Raw genomic sequence first — 20868 nt, 5'->3', positions numbered from 1 at the left:
AGTATTTATAGTGTTAAATTGGATATAACATATCCATTTGGGCTAAATAAATTTTAAAAAATAAATAGTTTAGAAATTTAGATTTTTTTTTCGACAGTCTTGGATGGAAATATGAGGCTGTATGTAGGCCTCTGCCAGAAACCCCAGCTTCTCGCATGAGGCTATTTCACCTGAACTTCGTAAAGAGTGGCTTTCAGGTGACCTTTAAGTTCCAGGGCTGTAGATCGGTGGAAAATGTATGTGGGTCTTTTAAAACATTCCAAATAGAGCATTTGAGACTATGCCGGACTAGGTCTAAAGGACGAGCATACAAACACCGACGGGAATACGTGCGTAGAAGTGGAAGTAGACTGGGAACCGTGCATCGACTGGGACAGGAAACGTCAGCCCCCTTTTATGGAAACGCAGCCTTTTTTTAAAAGAATGTTTTCTTGAATTTACAGAGAGGGGAAGGACTAGATGGATCTTCTTTGCTATTCATATCATACCTTACAGAGCTGGTGAAGGTAGCCGATGTTTGCGTTTCCGTCTCCGTCTCCGTCTCCTTTATTTAATCCGAAGCCGCTGATGTGACTGTGTCGCGGTGTCAGTAATGTACAGATACAGCAGGAAAAGGTAAAAATTCCAAACTGAGCCTACTCGTGCTCGAGGCTGAACCAGCATCCCGACTGGCAAATTGACCAGGTGAACGTCTAAACGGGGAGCTACCCATATGTACATAACCGTGTGAACTTATTTTTTGTTACTTTTTCAGACTTTCAAGATTTTACGGTCCTCCCAAATTAATTTCTTTGTATTATTCTCAGTTCACTTCCTTCGGTCTGCTGTTTAAGAAAAAAAAAATCAATGGCGCATTACTTAATCGAAGCAACGATGTGTTGCTGAATTTAGTTTTTACTAATTATAGCTTTGTTTTGTACTGGCTAACTGAAAAATCGGTCATTTGTGATTTATTTTTATTTTTTATCTGATCTTTTTGGGATTTTCCGAGCAAATGGGATATACTCCATACACACTACACTTTCACACACAAATGTTGTTTTATAATTTAAATGAATTTTTCTTATGCTTTCTCTGAATTTACTTGGGGGCTTTTGTTTTCCAAGAGGGTGGGGGGGGGGAACAGGTGAAGGTCAGGGGTTAAAGCTCATCCAAGACTGTAACTAGTGAATTTGTACAACCAAAGAAGTCTATTTTGTGGTTCAGGAAATAATAAAAGTTTACTTTTCATTTAACAAGCTGATGTCCACATACCTGCCTTTTGTTTGCTGCTTATATTCTACGGTACAGTCTTCCATTTGGATGAAAAACTGTTTTGGTAAGCTGACAGATTGGCAAAGAGATGTCAGAAAAATGTACACATCATCAGGAATGAGCCGATTCAAGATGGAACCTGTTTATTTGAACACTTAAGCTCACTGATTCCAGTTTAAATTGAGATCCCGGATTCAGATTAGTTACGTCTTCGCCACATCATTGGATAAATGGTCATTGGGGGAAAAAAACTATTCAGACCCAGCAAAGCAAGTCAGGTGAGAGTAAGTGCATTGATGCGCTGCCAAACACCAGCAGGGGCTTACAGCTCTCCAGGACCAGGGTTGCAGAGTCGGACACCAGCCTGCCCTACAGTACTGGCCAGGGGTACTGAGCTCAAGTCCTGGAGGGCCGCAGTGTCTGCCAGTATTCGTGGTTTCCTTTCATGAGCGGCCAATAAAGGCTTTGGGAGGAAGGCGTATGGATTCTTCGGCCAATCAGCAACTTAAATTAATCATTGTTGCAGAAAAACACCAAAAACCAGAAAACACTGCGCCCCCCCCCCCCCCCCCCCCCCCCCCCCCCCAAGAAACAGATTCAGACACCTGTACTACAGGCATTCCTGTTCATCAGTGCTGCCTGTTCCTGGAGATCCACCATCCTACAGGTTTTCATTCAAACCCTTACAAAGCACACCTCATTCAGCATCTCTCATAGAGCTGTTAATTGGTAGAATCACTCCAAATTAGGGTTGAAATGAAAACATACAGGATATATGTTCAGAAACAGGATTGGGCAGTCCTGCTGTACATCATTGCGTTAATGGAGGTGAGAGCTCCCCCTTCAGGCCATGCCGGTCCATGACGTGGCTCTGGTGCACTATGACTGCAGAGGCTGTGGAGAACTGTGTCCCCCCCGGGTGTTCGGGAGCTTCGGTATAAGGCTGATCATGTCGCTATGACTCACTGTCCGTTTGCAGGGACCTCCAGGGCTGAAGATGGCGCCGCACCAGGACAGACTGCAGACTCGGTTTGATTCCCGGAGTGACCGGTGAAGCTGGGATCCATTGCTTTTATTACATTACGTTAGAGGCGTTAAGCAGACGCTCTTCTCCAGAGCGACTTACACGACATTTTTCACACAGCATTTACACTGCATCCATTTATACAGCTGGATGTATACCAAAGCAATGCAGGTTAAGTACCTTGCTCAAGGGCACAACGGCAGTGTCCTACCCAGGAATCGAGCCTGCAACCTTTAGGTTACAAGCCCAGTTCACAGAAGTCTTGTGTGTTGCCTGGTCTGCAGAGTCCTCACACATTCACGTGTCACTGGCAGTGTGTGTTGAATGGCGGCGTGTCTAGTCCAGCTCCCCAGCTCTTCGACAGAACAACTGTGACCAAGGGGCCAGTCAACGCTGATCAGTCTGAGATCAATAATACCAAAACGTCTTGTATTACCTGCAAACTGTGCTTTCAGAGGACATCACGGGCCAGTTCTGTTCATGTTGCCAATGTACATGCGCTTGTTGGGCTGCTAGGGTACTAAAGGTTGATTAAACAAGTCTCTGAAATGTCATTTATTTGTTTAAGCTCAATCCATTCGAACAGTTTGTGGGTTTCGCTTTTTGATGTTTATTGACTAATTGGGGGCGACATAGCTCGGGAGGTAAGAGCGGTTGTCTGGCAGTCGGAGGGTTGCCGGTTCGCTCCCCCGCCCTGGGCATGTCGAAGTGTCCCCGAGCAAGACACCTAACCCCTAATTGCTCCCAACGAGCTGATTGGTACCTTGCATGGCAGCCTTTCACCGTTGGCGTGTGAGTGTGTGTGCGTGATTGTGGCATCAATTGTAAAGCGCTTTGGATAAAACCGCTATATAAATGCTGTCCATTTACAATTTAATTGGCCAATCTCTCCTCACATTTCAAAAGCTCTGGCTCGCTGTCTGTGCTGACTTCAGTATTGGTGCAATTTGGTGCAACCATTAATATAGGTGCCATTGCAGCTCTTTAAAAATAGGGGTTCTGGTTGGCAGAGTTGATTCACTTTTCCAATCCGGAGGCATTATATGAAATGAGAAGAAACCTACTCAAATCTAAATACTTCTTTTCCCTAGAGTAATCTGGCAGCCTTCCAGTAACAGTGAGTAGACTGGGCTTTTAAAGAAGTTAAAATAAATTCGGTGCTCCAAAGTTAAAGAATAAAGAGCCTTCGGTCTTAAGTACTAGAAGAGGAGTATAAAACAGTAAATCAAATTGTCGTGCATGTGCGTTCCATTAGGCCATGTGACATTTCTGAGAACGTACACTAGTTTTCGCAGGCACGCATACACGCCAATATGTAAATCACAGCACCTTTCTTGCTTTTCTCTCCACTTTGCCGACATTTGCGCCAAACTGATTTGCATAGGTTTTTTTTTTTTTGCGACTATTATTTCAGTTGAAGTAGTTTTCTATTCAATCTAAAAGACCGCTCGTCACAACAATAATCACAAGTATAAACGATGCATAAAACCACGACATTGATAATGTTATTGGTGATATTTAATCTGCTCTGGTGCCACTGGCAACGTGATCTAATATTGTACTGTATTATCTATATCAAAATAATCTCTTCTTGACGAAATAATCCTGGCACATAATGTAAAACCTAATCCCCTGGCAATCCTAGTTTTTATTGTAGTGCGCTAGCCAGCCATGCCACACCTGGGACAGAATGTTGTCAGAGATAGAACGGCTTATTTTTTAGAATATTGTTAGGTCTACCATAACGTACGCTGTTCCGTCCGCTCTCGCAACGTCTCGCAGAGGACAGCCAGCTACCTACCGATCAAGTTAAGCCGCGTTTCCACCGCAGGAACTATACCCCGGAACTAGGAACCTTTTGAGGAACTCAGTGCGTTTCCACCGCAGGAACTAGGGTCTAAATTTAGTTCTGGGGGCTTTGTTTTACCCCCCAAAACGTTCCTGCTCGGGGGGTAGTACTTTCCGAAAGTACAGGAACCTTTTGGGTGGAGCTTGCAGCGCTGAACATTTCTGATTGGTCGAGTACTCGTAGCATTTGTGTTGTATTTATTTTCCGCCATTACCCGCCATGTTTGAAAATATGCAGCGGCAAACCAATTTATTTTCATAATAACTTCAAATCAAACTTGTATGTTATGCGGCGCAGTAGCCTACTTTTGGTTATAGCCTGCCAACGTCTTGGAATTATAACGTGTGCTCTTCTGTTCTTTCTTGCTTTAGTATTCGTTTTATAAAATGCTAAGCATTCGTGCTGGGACAGCATATTACGTAGGCTACCAAAACATTCAAACGGATTAATTCGGTTGCTGAATATTTTCTTCCGGATTTTCTTTGTTAGCCCGTTGTTGACTCAAAACGTTTGATACAGTTATGTGAGGTATGCGGTAGTTCTGCATAATTAACATTGGTGATACAGTACAAGCAAACTGGAAATCACCTTCCGCACTTTTTATCCGGGTAAAATAACAGGTTAATTCTAGTAATCTTCCCTTTAGCTTTTTCAGACTGCCGTAATTTTACTCAATTTTACTGCCATTTTTCAATTCCACGAAAAGACCAGGAAGACTATGGACTCATTTATGGTGCATGGTTCGCATCTGGAGGGCACACTTCGCTGCTCGGCTAGCAGTAACTTCGAAGGAAAGCAAACGGTGGCTGTACCACTACTAATTTACATTTTCACGCAAGTCCGAGTTTTCGTTCTATTCTTGTCATTTTGCGATTAGCCTGATATGGAATTGACGACGAGAAAGTAATAAAACAGCAAATTGTTTACAACGTGTGCATGTTTTCTGCTGTTAATGAATGTGTTTGAGAGGATATATGAAAATCAATAAATACAAAAGTAACCATATATAGTCATTGTTGGTAACCCGTTGTATATAAGTGGAATAAACCCCTCCGGGCTGTCCCGGTTATTAGAAAATAATGTAGGCTACTTCGGTGGTAGTGTGGGGTTACAGAAGAAATCATATGACAGATGGACCGACGACAACGTCAGTGAGCTAATTTGCCTAATCTTCGCGGTACTTTAGACCCCGGTGGAAACGCAGACAACCATTGGCTGAAGGAACCTTTTAGTTCCTGGTAAAGTAGTTCCTGGGACTGAAAGTTCCGGGTAATTTTGGTGGAAACGCGGCTTTAGTCTACTTGTTTGATGAACACACGCCGGGTTCTCCAGAAGCAAGTCACATTCACGCTACGGTGTCTGGTACGGTTCAAGTCTCTGCACTTACGCGTTTTGGAAATTTGGATCTTTCTTTTCTCAATGAAGATGGGTGATATGATATTCGAAGAACTGGAGGATTTGATGCATTTTTCAGTCCACGACCTTCCAAACCGGGGCTATGCGGTCATGGAGGAGATCAGAAGACAAGGGAAACTCTGTGATGTCACCTTGAAGGTAAGAAAAATCACCCGAGACGTATCTTGGTAGCTTGCTTGCTAATTTTCTGAGAAAACAGAACTGTGAATGTCTGCCTGAACGTGTTGCACTTGGCGGAGTGAGTGTACAGCTCAAATAATTAGCGTGGCAACTAACTACATAGATACCATCCACAAATACTGCGCGTAAAAATCATAACAAGGCTCCTCTCTCTCTCTATTTGTATTCTAACTTTACTACTTTACTACTCTAATTAATCGTCGTATTTAGAGCTTGGACTCCGGAAGAGAACAGTGTAGCTAGCACGCCAGCTAACTAGCAAGCTAATATAAGACCACTTGGCTTCATTTTAATGGAAAGTTAGAGCTGGAGGCATCCACAAAGCAGCTTTATTAGTCAGCTCTCCTTTTCTATGTTATTACTTGTGACGCGGTTGGTATGGCTGTGAATGGCTTAGACAGCTGGTAGGTCTTTGTGTCCGGGAAATCTCCCTAGCATTAGCTAACTAGTTTATGTTAGTGTAACCTAGCTAAGCAGCGACCAACAACTATGATCGATTGGCTATAGCAACCTTTCTAATTCCAAAATAGCCAGAAATTGGTGTGTCTTGCAGAGCTGGAGTTTAGTTGAGAGCAATTCTACAGGCAGCGTGTTTTCTGATGGGTAGGTGTGTAATCTAGAAGCACTCAAACTGTGCTGTAGCTAGCTCAGTAGGAGGGGAGCTGCAATTCAACAGCAGTACTGTGTGGTTCACCTGTTCTAAACGCAGATTTTTACGTTATCTAACTAGGTTATTGAGTTAGGCGTCTGATAACTTGATACTCGTTTTCGGAAACGTGGGTGCCATTGATAAAAACCCACACACTGCTCCCATTAGTGTCTTAAAAAACTGTCGTAATGCTTCGTTGACTGTCATCTTTTGTATTATTAGGTTTATTAAATTAGAAAACAGCAGTAGGTTACCCAATTGCCACTTTGCTAGCTAGAAGAGGTCATAAACGGAAGGCTCCACCGCATGTGCACTTCTTATGCACTATGCAAATAAACTGCAAATAATGACTTGCCCTGCAAATTGGAATGAGCTTTCTTTAAACAACAGCTGTCTCGAGCCCGCTGTGGCTGAGCAGTGGGCTGCTGAAAGTCTTAGATCACCCACTGCCGCAAATTGAATCCTCAGAAAACCAGTTTGTTCTTGCCTTTCTTGCTTGGAGTACCTGTACCCACCCCGTTGAGTCATCAATACCATTGTCCACCCTTGCTCATAATTTTACATGTGCTCTGAGATTAGATTTGTGAGATGCTCTCATGGCCTGGTTAGCCATGTTTGCCAATTCATAATTTTCCTGTGGCTATTACTCATTGACTCTTAGCCCTGGCACCAGAAGAGAAAACAAGTGAAATGAACTCATTCCTTTAAATGTGAGTAGATAATACCTGTGAACAGACCCTTTGTGGTGCTTTCACTGGCCACAGGCAAGTTCCACTCCTGTCCTATATGGTATAATTCATGGTCACAATACATGTTTGCTTGAAAAATAGTCTGCACAGTCATGACTGCTTAGCTTTTTTTTGAATGAACTTGTTATTAATGAAACTGGTTTCTAACATTTTTGCCCATACTTATGTAAGTGTTGTTGTGTACTATAAACTATAATCCACTGGAAAAATACTGGCTCATCTGTGTAAACCAGTTATGGGGTCTACCGTTATTATTTATATATTAGCATATAAGCATGTTCATTCTATTTCTTTTTTCAGTTAATGTTGTTTTATATAAGCTTCTACAGGGCTTGGCGGGGAACCTCGATGCTGTCATAAAGCCGTTGTTTGAACACGAACAAGACAAAAGCTGTTCATTGTCTCTGTCATTGAAGACAATAATTCAGGTGATGAACGATCAGCCACTTGCGTCAGATGTGATCAATGAAGCTTTCCCCGTTACACACGTAACTGTATTCACCGGCCGTCACCAGGGCTCTGGAATCGCGCTCTTGGATTGGCTGGCGGCTGCAGCAGGTTGAGTGCCCTTGGGTCTAATCTCCAGGGCTCAGGGAGAGAGATTCATGCGTCCAGATTAATCGCGCAGCGGAGCACAGCACAAGCGGCTAACGTCGCTCCCTATGCGTCTGCAGCGCGCGGCTCGCTAGGCTAACGGCGGCGCAGGTGTTGTGTCAGCAGTCCTTTTTGCCCCTCAGCGAAATCCTTTCTCCCCCCGCCCCCCCCCCACCCACGTGATCCGCATTCTCCACTGACCCACTGACCGTCACGCCGGAGAAAACCACGTCAGGCACAGGACTGCTGACGCCGGGTGCCACAGGCTTTGTTCTACTGTACATAATGCCTTGATTGATTTGTATTGACTCTGGGGGATGGGGAGGACAAGGATTGAGAAAAAAAGGCTAGAGGCTTTCCACTGACCATCAACGTGGAAAATGTCAAAACCAGTTTTTGTCAACCCGAATATAGCCGCTAACCTTACACTAAGATTGAGGGTTTCAGTGGCATAGGCCTGTTTTGAATCACGGAGGCCTCCGTGAGGACAAGAGGAAAGTAAACAAAATGAGAAGTCGTTATCCTGTAATGGCAGATCAGTGAGATTTTTATGTCACAAGATGTCTTTGAAAATGTGGGGGAAAAAATGATTTGAATCATTTGAAAAGTTAAAATAAATTAACTGGGATAAACTGCGTCAAATCCGTAAGAGTCATTCGTATATGGGATCTTCTTGTCATGGCGATAGCCATGAAAAGCAACTCTCAAAATGTGAAAGAGGTCCGATGCTGTTTTGTCCAGAATGGCTGCCATTGCGTGAAAATCCAGTTTTCTGGGTTTACCTCTTTGTTATGGCACTTCATCCTAGCTTCTAGGATACTGACATCACTGCTTAACTCTAGACCATTTCAGTCATCAACTGAAAGGAAGAAAGGATGACGTGGAGACCAGTTATTGCCTTTTTCCATAACAGTTCTCAAGGATCAGAGCTGAGAAGCCTTTTAGTAGAGACGAGACTATGAAGGGATACTTCTGCTGCTAGAATAGCAGTGCTTCACTGAGCACAAGTTATTGCATTGACATTATGGGATGTAGGACATTAGGCATATGTATAGGAGATAGATTTTTAATGAGGAATATCTACGGGAATGCACTTTAAGGACCTGCTAGATTCATAATATCTTAGTCTGAATTTAGACAGTGTTCTGATCTGAACATTGCCCCTTTGAGAATTAATAAGAGGATACCTATGTTTAAAAAAAAAAGAAAAAGTAAAAATCAAATATGAAGATGAAATGACAGAATGGCTGCTGTCTCATAAGTCATAGGGTAGGGATACGGATGGAATGTTGCTGAGCACTGTGCCTCTGTTCAGCTGGAAAAGGTGCAGCACATCCATGGATAAATATATTAATATTTCCTCTTCCTCGCATCCCATTGGCCCAGGTCAGGATCGCACTGCAGTGTCCATGCATGGCTTCTGTGCTTGTGATCGTATGCGTTTTCCATCATTATATTTCTGTCAAAAAAAAAAAAAACCAGGAGCCAGAAAAACTCCCTCAAGGTTTTTCGTTCCTACCTCCGCTCTTCACTCAAGTCCTTATTTGGGTAGAAAGTCAGTTCTTGGTTTTTCCAGGTTTAAATCACTTCGCAACTGGAGAAAAAAAAGCTCTATAAAAGTCTATAAATCTCCAGCGGAGGAGGCGACGGGGCTGCGTATCCTTGGCTTAAACGCAGGGTTCAGCAGGAAGAGTGCACAGTTTCAATGGCCCTTTCCGATTTAATAGCGTTACATAATGGGAACAAGATTCCCCTCCGCTTGACGTCTTTACCTTGTTTTACAAGAAGGGGGGTGGGTGGGGGGGGGGGGGGGGGGGGCGGGGGGAATGTCAGTAGCAGGTCGTGTTCTTTTACATGTGACCCTGCTCGGATCCTGTCGTTATGGGTAAACTGCATTCACACTGCAGAAGGGGGGGGAAAAAAACAAAAAAACATTTGTGCTGTGCAGGGAACCTGGTTTTATCAGCACGTAGATACTTAACAAGGTTGTGTTGCATTAGGGGTGTCCAGTCGTATCTGTGAAGGGCCAGTGTCGGTGCAGGTTTTTTTGTTTTAATCCAGAAATAAGACACCTGGTTCTACTTATTGTCTGACCGACTGAAGACCATGATCAGTTGATTAGTTGAATCAGGTGAGGTAGTGTTGGGCTAAAACTAAAACCAGCACCCACCACGCCAGCCCTTTCTGGGTCAGACTCGACACCCCTGTGTTACTCACGAGAGCATTAAGGGTTTGTGAGAGAACTCGATTGCCGCTGCGGTAATCGCGGAAAGGCCTTTCGGTTCAATTTAAAAAACTGGATGTCGGGCAGCGCACCCGTGGCCAGTGTTTTTGCTGTGGTTGTGTTCCCCCTCCTCCCCTGCTGTTGACGTCCTTGTGGGTTTACCGCAGATAAGCCCCCCTAAAGCCTTTAATGCACATTCACGTAACAAAAAAAAAAAAAAAGTCGGCAGTGCTGTCGCAGCCCGGGCACCCACCGACCGGCTTCCCCCCTTCTGACATTTAAAATCTGTCGAGCGCAGCTGCGTAGAGGCTCTTTGAATGCCGCTTAGTCATACAAGTGTCCTTTTGTACTGTTGGAGCTTCCTCCTCGGTGTTATCAGCTGGCCGCTGTTCAATATCCATTCAGGGGATATTTATTTATGTTCATTTTTATTCCTCATTTTTTGGCTGGACTGTAACGGCGGCGCCAGCCCCATAAACGCGAATGTCTGTGACTGACTGAGTGAGTGAGTGAGTGATGAAGTTACACCATTGGTCGGCCGAGTTATGAAGTTACACCATTGGTCGGCCGAGTTATGAAGTTACACCATTGGTCAGCCGGTTCGGTCCAGCCATATACTAGGTTCTGACCTGGCCTTGTTCACTGTAACCATTCACCCGTGTAGAGATTAAACTCCTTACTGTAGAAGCTCCTTCTTCTGGCTGCCATGCCACTGACAGCAGTGTCTTCATTAGAGTTACATTTCAGTCCAGTGAGTCGAAAGTCTGGTTCCTGAGGTAGATTAGTGTAGTTTGGTATGAAGCTGGACCTGTATTCAGGTCTTGCCTCTATCACTCCCGTGATCAAGGCCAGAGTAGCTTATAAAGGTTGTTCTCCCCCCCCCCCCTCCCATAGCATTATGGATGGAAATAAAAAGTCAGTTGGGTAAAAGGGTTTCTATTCTTTCTTTAGGCTGATGAGCAAGCTGCGTATGGTAATTAGGGTTGTGCACAGTTGGGACTTGCACCGACAGGGTCTGATTCTGGACTGTTGGGCGTTCCACTCCAGGACGGGTGCTTTAGCAGAACCCCTCCACCCTAGGGTGTCCCAAACTTGTGAGGCTCCATGAGGACAAGAGGTGAAAAAATGGCAGAATTAATGATTTTTATTTTATTTCAAAGGTTTGTCTGCTTTTTCCCCACCTCGACTCACTCTTGCTTTCACTAGAAAGGCAGTCGGACCCTGGCCCTCTGGGTGACTGTCCTTTCATGTGCGCCCGCAGGTGGGGGACCACAAGTTCAGCGCCCACCGGATAGTCCTGGCCGCCTCCATCCCGTACTTCCACGCCATGTTCACCAACGACATGATGGAGTGCAAGCAGGACGAGATCGTCATGCAGGGCATGGACCCCAGGTGCGGTGACTTCAAGACCTTGTTGCTTCAGATTGTAGCTTACAATGTGAGCGATGGAAATACTTGTTGCTGTGAAGCTTGAGGTTCCTCGAATGTTCTCTGGGGAAACGTTTGTTCCTGAGCTGTCTTATCTATCTCAGGAGCAGAAGTTTGTTTGGACATTCCATGGCTCAGTTTATTCTTGGGAGTTGCTGGATATTTGCTAAGGCATTGTATATAAACCTGGATCCGATGTTGGTTTTCTTCGCCAAGTCCGTGATTGTCTGCTTTGCTAAGCCGCACCTGTTCCTTCTCGAAATGGTCACATTGGTTTTTTTTTTCCTGAAAAATAACTGCACAGTTAGCCTAAAAGTCACATCCTTGACCCTTAGCCAATGTGTCCCCTCTCTGAGTCTGTGGAATTCCTTCTCCCCACTCACATTGGAATGTGAACCCCCCCCCCTTAACACACACACAGACTGCTGAGTCTCCCCTCTCCCCTGCCCTGGCCTCTGGTTGCTCTGCAGTGCCACTGCAGGAAAGCCTGAAGCTTTCTCCGGTCCACCAGCAGTCCCCTCCCACACTGAGAGCAGAGGTGTTCTGTTTCTCCCTGGAACGAGAGACGGTTAAAAGGAGGGAGACGAGTGGGTACGAGCGTGTAGGTGATGGAACAGTACGGTCTTCAGTGTTCTGTTGTTATTTCTGGATTTCATTGTTCTTTCCCTTTTCTCCAAACCCTCCCCCCCCTCCCCCGGCCCCCTCGTGCATCTCTTTGCGCCTCCTCCTCAAAGTGCCCTGGAAGCCCTGATAAACTTCGCGTATAACGGCCACGTGGCCATCGACCAGCAGAACGTGCAGGCACTCCTCATCGGCGCCAGCTTCCTGCAGCTACAGAATGTCAAGGACGCCTGCTGCTCCTTCCTCCGAGAAAGGTGAAGCCCCCCCATACCCCCCCCCACCCCGTCCTCTGCACACGCACACACCCCCCCCTCCCCCCATTCTCTGCACACCCCAATAATGCTCCAGCCAGGCCCTTCATTGCAGTCTTATCATACATGCCTTCACGAATCCACTACCCTCATTGTGAGAACTTCTCCAATGGGCATATTTGTCTGTGACAGAATTTATTTGAGAGTTGAGCTCACGGCTCCGTTTCCTTTCTCCTGTTCTCTGTTTCATCGTTCCGGCCGCCCTGACGTTGCTCCCCTACCCCGCCCCCCCCCCCCGCCCCGTTCCCCAGGCTCCACCCCAAGAACTGCCTGGGCGTGCGGCAGTTCGCGGAGACCATGATGTGCACCACGCTGTACGACGCGGCCAACAGCTTCGTGCACCAGCACTTCGTGGAGGTGTCCATGTCGGAGGAGTTCCTGAGCCTGCGGTCGGAGGAGGTTCTGGAGCTGGTCGGCTGCGACGAGCTCAACGTCAAAGCCGAGGAGCAGGTCGGTGGAGCCGCCGCATCGCTTAGCAACGGGGGCGGGGACTCGGCGCTTAGCAACGGGGGTGGGGAATTGGCGCTTAGCAACGGGGGCGAGGACTCGGCGCTTAGCAACAGGGGCGGGGACTCGGCACTTAGCAACGGGGGGCGGGGACTCGGCGCATAGCAATGGGGCGGGGACTCAGTGCTTAGCAACGGGGGCGGGGACTCTGCGCTTAGCAACGGGGGCGGGGACTCTGCGCTTAGCAACGGGGGCGGGGACTCGGCGCTTAGCAACGGGAGCGGGGACTCGACGCTTAGCAACGGGGGCAGGGAAATGCTCCTCAGGCTAGCGTCCGACAGCTTTTACTTTAAAACAAGGGATGTCCGATCTTATCCAGAAAGGGCCGGTGTGCGTGCAGGTTTTTTGATTCAGCCCAGACCCTACAACACCTGATTCAACTAATTAACTGATGGTGGTCTTCAATCAAGACCTTGATTAGTAGAATCAGTTGACTTGGCGCTGGGTTAAAGCAAAAACCTGCACCCACACTGGCCCTTTTCGGATAAGACTGGACACCCCTGCTTTACAAGGATATTGTGTGTGAATATTCATCGCTCTGTGATAAAACGGGCACTTGTATGAAAGTATGTTATATGACATGGTTCACATAGTGGGAGATGGTTTCACATTATTAATTCAATAATGACTGTGGTATTACCTTCATAACCAAGTTATGAAGGTAATATGATGTGGGAAAGTCCGGAGGCTTTTGTAGGATTAGCATACGTCAGCAGGGACAGGTCAGATTAGGTTCCTGGTGTTTACTTCTGCGTGCCTCAAATGTCACACTGATACTATTGAAATGGGACAAAAAGGGAAGAAGTAAGGTGAGAACATCTGGATTTGATACCAGTCCGTGAAAGCCAACCATGTTCTAGAACAGGACAAACCACTCTGCAAAAATCCTGCAAATATTACAGCTGGGAATTCCAACCCTGTTCCTGCAGATCTACCGTCCTGCAGGTTTTCACTCCAACCCTAACAAAGCAGACCTCATTCAACAGCTAGAGATCTCACTGAGCTGCTAATTATTAGAATCAGGTGTGCCAAATTAGAGTTGAAATAAAAAAAACCTACAAAGGCTGGTAGACGTCTAGGAACAGGGTTGGGTGGCCCTGGCGTGGACTCTGTGACCCCAGCTGAGCAGTTACCCCTGTCCCGTCGCCCGTCACCCCCCACCCCCCTCCAGGTGTTTGAGGCGGTGCTGGCGTGGGTGCGGCACGAGCAGGAGGAACGGGAACCCCGGCTCCCTGAGCTGCTGTCCAAAACGCGCCTGCCCCTCTGCCGGCCCCAGTTCCTGGCTGACCGCGTGCAGCAGGACGAGCTGGTCCGCTGCTGCCACAAGTGCAGGTGAGTGGGGGGGCGAGGGGGGGGAGAGGCTATAGGCTATAGGCTATAGGGTGAGCCTATAGGAGCAGAAGGTGATTAAATTGCCACAAGTGGGGGTGGGGGGGTGGGAGGGGTGTAAGCCTATAGGAGCAGAAGGTGATTAAATTTCCACAAGTGCAGGTGAATGGGGGGGCGAGGGGCATAAGCCTACAGGAGGAGAGGGTCATTGCGTTTTCCTGAATGCCTGCATTGTTGACTGTTTTTTGTTTTCATAAAGTCACGTCACACCCTCAAGCAATTAAAAAAAAAAATTGGGTCAGTTTTGGATTTATTTCAAGGGTGTTTGGGCCTAAACAGTTCTCCCAGTCCCACCCTTTGGGGGGGATGTGCCTGTGTTTGAGAATGTTTTGCAGCACAGAGAAACCTATTTACAGTAAAAGTAAGGAGGGTTTGAGGGTGACGTGTGGAGTTTATATTAAGAGGCTACAATACATGCTGCAGTCATTTAGTTCAGCGTCCGTGTGTGTGATTGTGTGCTTGCATGTGAGCGTGTGCATCCCTGTGTCTGTGTCTGTGTACATTACCGTGTGTTTGTCCCCCTGGCAGGGACCTGGTGGACGAAGCCAAAGATTACCACCTGATGCCAGAACGCCGCCCCCACCTCCCCGCCTTCAAGACCCGGCAGCGGTGCTGCACCTCCATAGCGGGTCTCATATACGCTGTGGGGGGGCTGAACAGTGCAGGTGCCACATGACCCCCCCCCCCTCCTACCCCCCCATTCAGTACTCTGAACGCACTTGACATTTCAACTGGGGCTGAGATGCAGTGAAAAAGAGTCAAGTTTTGTAGTCAGTGTTTCATAAAGTCATGGGACTTGATGGCAGTCCAGTATAATGGGTAAGGAGCTGGGCTTGGTCTAAAGGTCACAGGTTCACTTCCCAGGTTGGACACTGCCGTTGTACCATTGAGCAAGGTACTTAACCAGAATTGCTTCGTTGTATATCCAGCTGTGTGAATGGATGCAGTATAAATGCTATGTAAAAAGTCGCTCTGGTTAAGAGTGTCTGCTAAATGCCTGTAATGTACTGACTAAATAACAGTTAAGCAGAACTGGGATTGATGTGTGGGGGACGATGCGAAAGTGCTTTGCAACCTTTTAAATTTTGAACACTGCTGTGTCCAGGTGACTCGTTGAATGTAGTGGAGGTCTTTGACCCGATTGGGAACTGCTGGGAGCGCTGTCAGCCAATGAGCACCGCTCGGAGCCGCGTAGGCGTGGCCGTGGTCAACGGGCTGCTCTACGCCATCGGCGGATACGACGGCCAATCGCGGCTCAGCACGGTGGAAGTGTACAACCCGGAGACGGACACGTGGACGCGGGTGGCCAGCATGAACAGCCAGCGCAGGTGAAGCATGTTTGTTCCGTGCATTTTCTCACGAGCGATTTTCATTACTTGTGCATCTGAAGTAATTGTAATTTTACCCACGAGCGGCCAAACTGTCCAAACTTGACATGACTTTAGGGGAACTTTCTAAATACTGTGCATGTTCTTCTTTTTCTAGGCCAAAATGATTGCCATGATCACATCATAAGTGAGCAGAAATTGGAAAATGTGAAACTAGCTGAAAGTTGTTTAGCTCAAATAGGCACAATACTATGTTTCATCTGTAGAATGTTGGAGGTTTCCTTAGCGTCTTGTGAGTCACAGTCACTCTGATCCCAAACACTGTGCTCACATCGTCTCTCTCTCTCGCTCTCCATTTATCTGTTTCTCTCAAGTGCGATGGGCACCGTGGTGGTGGACGGACACATCTACGTGTGCGGAGGCTACGATGGCAAATCCTCTCTCAATTCAGTGGAGTGCTACTCTCCAGAGGCAGACAGGTGCGTACATCTCCTGTCTTCAGTTGCTCTGTCCCCTTTGAGAGCCCCTCACTTCCTGGCTCTCTGGGCGTGTTTGTGTAAACAAGGGCTGTGGGGTGCACTGCATCTGACTGCATCCGCGTTCACAGCTGTGATGTGGTCGAGTATTTTACAAAAAAGGGCTGAGAGGCTTTATTTTCGTGCGAGTGTTACATTTGTGGTCTCCCTCTGCTGAAGGCGTCTGTGGCAAAACCATCCAACCCATTTGTCACATCTAAGAAATGATTGCCATCTAGTGTATGCAGCAGGAATTACACATTTGCATTATCTGCTATGTTCTTAATGGGGAATGTAGGAAATAGAACTAAGTAGCTCCCAGACAAATTAACTTCTACTGCTATGATGGTGATTTGGACTAAAAACAGTAATACAAACCAAGCTTTTGAAACTAATGTCATTATTTTATGTTGAAATGAATGTTGTATATATACAACCTGAAATTTGTCTGAGTGTGTTCATGTGTTTCTAATATGTCGTTATCATGTCTCATTTGTCACCATCTTCATAGGCTCTTGAAATGCAGACTCAGAAAACTGGGACTTAGTTAAGAGTTTCTGATTGCTAACATTGTTATGACTTGTTCTTGAGCGAATCTCAAAAGGCTGTCTGCGTGGAACATGAAACGAATTTCATACAGCTGAGTAACATAAATAAAGGGGGCGCATTCTGCTGTGTTCTGGTTAAGCCCATGGCCCTGAAGAAGACTTATCGGGGGGTGTGTGCGTGCATACGTGTGCATGTGTGTGTGTACGCGTGCGTGTGTGTGTACGCGTGCGTGTGTGTTTCCCGGGGCAGGTGGACGTTAGTGACGGAGATGAGCGCGAGCCGCAGTGCAGCCGGCGTGACTCTGTTCGACGGCAGGATCTTCGTTTCCGGCGGCCATGACGGTCTACAGATCTTCAACACGGTGAGCGTCCCGATCTGACCTGGTCAACCGCCCAAGAGCATCCCAGCAGTGTGACGTCACTGGCGCAAGACATGCTGAATGAACACAAACCAGTGGTCTGAATTAAACGGTTATGAAATTATGAAATTATCTCTTTGCTGATTTGGAATGCCCAACCATATTCACAAGTACATTCGTAGCTGCAACCACTACTATAAATGCGGGAGAGGTCTGAGACTATAATTTAATTTAAGGTACAGTCCATTAATTTAGCCTGTGCAGACATGAGTCAAAGGAGGATTGTTCACATGAGCAAGCAGGCTGTAGCCCCCCGATTGACCAGTAGAGGCTGCTGGTGAGCAGTAAGATGTGGTCCTCCTTCAATCCCAAAAATTTTAAACTTTTAACATGACTGTATTAAAAAAAGGACAAAACACTGCACCTGCGAGTCTTGGACCGATGACCAGGCACCTTGAATTGCAAGATGATAATAAATATTGACTCAAGCTTGATGTGAGTCTCTTACTGTAAATCCCCTCCTGGCCTGCAGGTGGAGTACTACAATCAGCACACAGCCTCGTGGCACCCCGTGGTGGGAATGATGAACAAGCGGTGTCGGCACGGCGCGGCGGCCCTGGGTAGCCAGCTGTACGTGGCCGGGGGTTACGACGGCTCGGGGTTCCTGAGCGGCGCGGAGGTGTACAGCTCGGCGGCGGACCAGTGGAGCCACCTGGTGGCCATGGGCACGCGGCGCAGCCGGGTGTCGCTGGTGGCGAACTGCGGCCGGCTGTACGCGGTGGGCGGCTACGACGGGCAGTCCAACCTCGGCTCGGTGGAGGCGTACGACCCCGAGAACAACCGCTGGACGTTCATGGCGCCCATGGTGTGCCACGAGGGCGGGGTCGGCGTCGGCTGCATACCGCTGCAGCCGGCCTAGCCTCGGGCTCCGCCCCTTTTTTCGACAGGGGGATGAACTATTGTTTTTTTTTTTCATTTTAACGTTTTTTTTGCGAAAGGCTGATCTGACTTCCAAAAAAAGCGATGGTGGTGATGATGATGATGATGATGATGAGGGCTGTGACAAGAGAGATATGGCGGGATGTAACCATTGGACATCTGTCCCTTTTTCCAGAAGAGGTAGTAGCGACTGAACTGAACGGTTCTGTTTTTTTTTTTTTTGTTTTTTTTTAGGGCTTTCATTTCAAGCCTTGTGAAATGGAATGGCACAATCCTACATAGTTCCACACACACACACACACACACACACACACACAGAGCTGTCCCCCTCACGGTGGAGGCAGTGGACAGGGCTGTGATGCTCTCTCTCTCTCCAGTGGATCATGTTTCAGAGGCTGGTCATCCACTGCCGATGGGGGGGGAATGACAGGACCGTCCCGGGCAGGACCGTCCCAGGGGGCCCCCTCTACCAAGAGATCTACCTGCGCCTGCAACACACGGGGTACACACATTTCCACACACCCCCCCCCCCCCCCCCCCCACACCGTTTCTTTCCATTACAGCCATGGGAACAGTGTACCTGCAGATACTGCAGTACAGCAGTGGAGGTACATGTGCAGTAGTGGGGAGGGGTGTGTGTGCAGTGGTGGTGTGTGTGCAGAGGACACACAGCACAAGAAGAAGGATTCTGCCTGTGCCACCCAGAGCAAGATCTGACTGCTGGGAAATCTGAAGAGCTGTACACACACGGAGACGCACACATATGCACACACACACACACACACACACACACACACACACGCCGTGACTGCTAGGGAGGGGGAGGTGCAAATAATTATTTTTAACTGGAATATTGTTGGGGGGGGGGGTAAATTGCTTAATATGGTACAGCATGACTGGTGATTAACACACAAGTTCATTATTGGGAGAAAATATTGAATTATTGTTCAATATTATACTGAACAATGTTGTGTTGAGTGGGATAATTCACAGAATCTTCCTTTATTATTATTATTATTATTATTATTATTATTATTATTATTATCCCATTTTCAGTTTAAACTCAAATGGGAAATTCTACTTTGAACCAGGGCACAGAAGCTAATTAATAGTTTTTTGGTTTTTTTTGGGGGGGGGGGGGAGGGGGACAGGTCTGGATGTAACACTGTCAGTAGAAACCCCGTCGCGGGTTCAGACGAAAGTTTTATTTGGGGGGGTTTGTGACGGACTGGGACGCGTGCAATCGGCCGGGCCGCTGGTCCCCGCGCACCAGCAGCGTCCCGCCCTGGTGTCAGAATGTACCCCCCTGCTGCTCCTCTGTCCCGTTCCGGACACCCACGCTCCAGGCCCGGGACGGGCGCAGGCCAAAACCCGACGCGCGCCGCCTGGACGTGTTTTTTTTTTTTTTTTTTCTGCGGCGCGGGTCACTGTAAAAAAAAAACACGGCGTGACTCGGGAGTGACATCAGGTGACAGTTACGATGACAGAGAGGGCGGGCGGCTCAGGTTGCCCCGGTGACGGCTGCTTTCTCCTTTGCGGTCACACCTCCGGGCCGGTGTGTAATCTTGTGACACGCTGGTGTGTCATTTTTCGTGACACATTTTTGATACCAAAAACAAAACAAAACAAAACAAAAAAAAAAACAAAGAACAGCTTGCGGCCAGAGCGGCTGTTTAATGTTCTTTCAACATTCTTACAACGTTAATGATGGCGATGTTGCAGATGACCTTTTGCTATCTGGTCACCATGGAGGGGACGGACTTAAAATATCAACATTCCATCTGAAACTGGGCCCATTTGTGTGTCTGTTCAACGGCTCCGATGTCCCCTGAGCGGTCCGAGGCATTTTGTTTTGTACGGACGCTCGTCAGACTGAGGCCCAGGGTCGGTGTAACCAGACTGCTCTCTCCGATAACCTTACTTTTAAGCAACAGAGCAACAGCGTTTCGCCAGCAGCCTAATTGAATATTTTTAGCGTGAAGAAAACTTTGTCGAAGTGAAGGAAAAAGTGCGATCAAATCTGTTGCTGCAGTCTGATGCAAATTAATGTGGGATTAACTACTGTGAATTCATAAAATTGATGTTAATAATTGTCATTGCTGCATTTTTCTGCTGATATTATTGTAACGTACATTTTTTGTATCTTCCGATTATGATTGCAGTATTTTTTACAACTGATTTTTTGGTACTGTACCTCAGACTTGTTAATATTTATTTTTCGTTATGTTTTGTTTTCTCTTGGTGCATTTGCACGTACCTGTTAATAACTTTTAACTCTTGGAAAACTTGTAAATTGTAATAACTGTTATAATTATTGAAATCTAAACCTGAATGTTTATTGAAAATGTTGATCTCTGTTTCCGGTCCTCCGGTGTTTTGTTACCTACAAAACCTTGGTGTTACCTTGGTGACGGGTGATTGTTCAACATTAAAAGGAAAAGGACTTTCATTTCCAATTTCTTTCCACTGAAAATCCAGCTGGGATCTTTGTCTTGTTGAGTAGGAATGGCTGATAAAAGACTTATGTACTGTACAAATGAAACGGCTTCATATCTCTACATCGTTTTTTTCCCACCTCACATTTAGGACTGTATGGACTCGTCTACACTTTTACAGTCACACTGACAATCCAGTTGATTTAGGCACTTTGAATATATATATCGCCCATGCACTAAAAAAAACAGTTGGACAAACTTTTAGACTCTTCATAACTGATATAAATCTGTGGCTTTCCATAACCTGTATCAATACTTAATACTGTATCACGGCAGTATTTAACAGATAATCAATAGAAAGTTGACGCGACAAATCATGCAAGTCACCAAGAGAGGCTCACGGGTTAATATGATGGAGTAGCCTGTGCTTCTAATGGTGTGCTATGAACAAGGCTGTGACACGGTGTTTTTATAATGTACTTCACTGGCCATTTAGTCACCCGTTTTCTCCACTTGGCTCCAGGGCACTTGTTGACTTCATTATAAGAC

At 46.7% G+C, this 20868-nt stretch overlaps 2 protein-coding genes across 2 annotated transcripts in view; both read left to right on the top strand.

Moving 5' to 3' along the window:
- The window catches only part of LOC118233662 (protein scribble homolog), a 98110-nt gene extending 96872 nt beyond the window's left edge, over window positions 1-1238 (top strand). The window contains 1 exon segment of the mRNA XM_035429471.1: window positions 1-1238. This exon segment is cut by the window's left edge and continues 1873 nt beyond it. The gene's annotated coding sequence lies outside the window, so the exon portion shown is untranslated.
- A 2720-nt stretch (window positions 1239-3958) lies between these two features.
- klhl18 (kelch-like family member 18) lies at window positions 3959-20426 on the top strand. Its single transcript, XM_035431550.1, has 11 exons — window positions 3959-4091; window positions 5424-5681; window positions 11201-11331; window positions 12102-12242; window positions 12551-12749; window positions 13978-14138; window positions 14724-14860; window positions 15301-15523; window positions 15898-16002; window positions 16837-16948; window positions 17478-20426. Exons 2-11 carry the CDS (start codon window positions 5436-5438, stop codon window positions 17862-17864), a joined length of 1842 nt encoding a protein of 613 aa, XP_035287441.1. The 5' UTR covers window positions 3959-4091; window positions 5424-5435; the 3' UTR covers window positions 17865-20426.
- Window positions 20427-20868: the final 442 nt, after the last annotated feature.

This window comes from Anguilla anguilla, chromosome 8 (genome assembly GCF_013347855.1).
Source record: "Anguilla anguilla isolate fAngAng1 chromosome 8, fAngAng1.pri, whole genome shotgun sequence".
NCBI lineage: Eukaryota > Metazoa > Chordata > Actinopteri > Anguilliformes > Anguillidae > Anguilla > Anguilla anguilla.
Note: the sequence above shows the minus strand (reverse complement) of the source record. Positions and strands in the feature narration are given on the sequence as shown.

What these genes read in the sequence shown, in the direction of transcription:
- klhl18 (XM_035431550.1), top strand. Translation starts at nt 5,436, where the DNA reads ATGAACACACGCCGGGTTCTCCAGAAGCAAGTCACATTCACGCTACGG. An exon ending in TCTGTGATGTCACCTTGAAG is followed by an intron (nt 5,682 to 11,200) that starts GTAAGAAAAATC and finishes GTGCGCCCGCAG; the next exon opens with GTGGGGGACCACAAGTTCAG. An exon ending in CGCTGCTGCCACAAGTGCAG is followed by an intron (nt 14,139 to 14,723) that starts GTGAGTGGGGGG and finishes TCCCCCTGGCAG; the next exon opens with GGACCTGGTGGACGAAGCCA.